Source organism: Crocodylus porosus, unplaced genomic scaffold (genome assembly GCF_001723895.1).
Source record: "Crocodylus porosus isolate Cpor-Errol unplaced genomic scaffold, CroPor_comp1, whole genome shotgun sequence".
NCBI classification, from domain to species: domain Eukaryota; kingdom Metazoa; phylum Chordata; order Crocodylia; family Crocodylidae; genus Crocodylus; species Crocodylus porosus.
In genome coordinates, this window is record NW_017728937.1 from 610,035 (window position 1) to 611,664 (window position 1,630).

General features: G+C 61.2%; 1 protein-coding gene across 1 annotated transcript in view; it reads right to left on the bottom strand.

The window, feature by feature from the left end:
* Nucleotides 1-6: 6 nt before the first annotated feature.
* The window catches only part of RTN4RL2 (reticulon 4 receptor-like 2), a 2,720-nt gene continuing 1,096 nt past the window's right edge, over nucleotides 7-1,630 (bottom strand). Inside the window, exon 2 of the mRNA XM_019547203.1 lies at nucleotides 7-1,378. Coding sequence (XP_019402748.1) covers nucleotides 584-1,378 — 795 coding nt within the window. The 3' untranslated portion in view covers nucleotides 7-583. The remainder of the gene's footprint in view (nucleotides 1,379-1,630) is intronic.

Sequence of the window (1,630 nt, forward strand, 5' to 3'; positions counted from 1 at the left end):
GGAGGGAAGGGCTGGAAAGAGGCAGGATAGAGTATAGGGTAGGTGAACGGACACTAGTCCTTCCCACATCCCCGCCTCACTTCAATAGATTGGGCTTTAGCACCCTTCGCAGGCAGGGAAGAAGGTGGTAGAGAGCAGCTAGACCTTACCTCACCTCCAACCTAGAGCCTCTGCCCCCAGGGGCAGGGGACCTTTATCTTCCTTGCCCAGCTTGGTGGGGGGGGGAGAGGGGGGAAAAGAGTACAACTTGCACCAGCATTAATGAGGACAAACCAGTGTAAGGACATGAAATGGGGAGGCCCTTAGGATATGTGAGGGAGTATCAGATGGAACGTGCTGGCCTCACAGCATGTAGGCATCTCAGGGCCCACTGATGGGTATGGGGGGCAGGGGCAAGGAAAGGATTCCCTGGCTCATCCAATCCCCATCCAAGCAGCAACAGCATGTGCCCTAGGGAGAGGAGTTTGCCCATGAGTTCTGCAAGTGCACCCAACCCTCTGCTCTCTCAGTCAACTGATAGGGGCCTGTGCCGCAGCCCTGCATGCACTGTCTCCTTAGTCCACAGAAGTCTGCCAGAGGCCAGTCAGAGCCGGAGGGACCGCAGCAGCAGCACTAGGCAGGACAGGGCTGTGGGCAGTGCACCTGGTCGACAGGCCCCAGAGTCCAGCGGGGAGCAGGCTGTACCTGTGCAACCCTCCTTGAGGCGCCCCTCTTCATTGCCGTAGCCATTCCAGTAGTCATCCTCAGTGGGAGAGTCGTACTTGGGGCTGCGGATATCATTGGCCGGCAGGTCCCGGTAGAAAGAGGAGGGGTCAGCTGGGGGTGCCCCAACCTCCCCCAGCCCATACAGGTGGTTGGAGGAACCATTGCCTCTGGGACGTCCAGCCACAGCCTCCTCACCCCACTTGGACTTGGTACCTGCGGCAGGCCGGGCAGGGGCATGATTATGGTTGGCAGGGGGGCAGGCCCTGAAATCAGCCTGGCTGAGGCGCCTCAGGTCACGGCCCCGGTGCTCAGCGGGGCTGGTACAGGTCACGTCCGAGCTAGAGACCCGGGTGCGCTGGAACCAGGCCCAGAGAGAGCGGGCACGGCAGTCACAGGCCCAGGGGTTATTGTTGAGGCGCAGGAACTCCAGGGAGGGCAGGTCAGCCAGTGTCTCCCCTGGCAGCACAGCCAGGCTGTTGTTGAAGAGATAGAGGATGGTGAGCTTGGCCAGGTCACGGAAGGCCCAGCGATGTACTGAGTGCAGCCGGTTGACATGCAGCAGCAGCCGGTCCAGGCCCCACAGTCCTCGGAAGACATTCTCCGACAGCAGCCGGATCTTGTTGCCATGCAGGAAGAGGTGGCTCAGGTTGGCCAGGTCTACAAACAGGTCATCCTGAGGGGAAGGAGACAGGCAGGTGGGATAGAGCCCTTGAGGTTAAGCCAGCTTCCCCATCCCTGCAGCAGCATCTCCCCTCCCCCCAGGCAGTGGATGGGGTGGAAGGGTTGCAGCAACGATAATCTGGTTCTGCCCCTCCCCCTCCAGCCAGTGTGGGCTGCAGGGCTAGGCTGCTCCCTGCCGTGGGCCAGCCGCAGTGCCCGCCCGGATGGGCTTGTGGTTGTAGAGTAGCTGGCTGGCACAGAACGG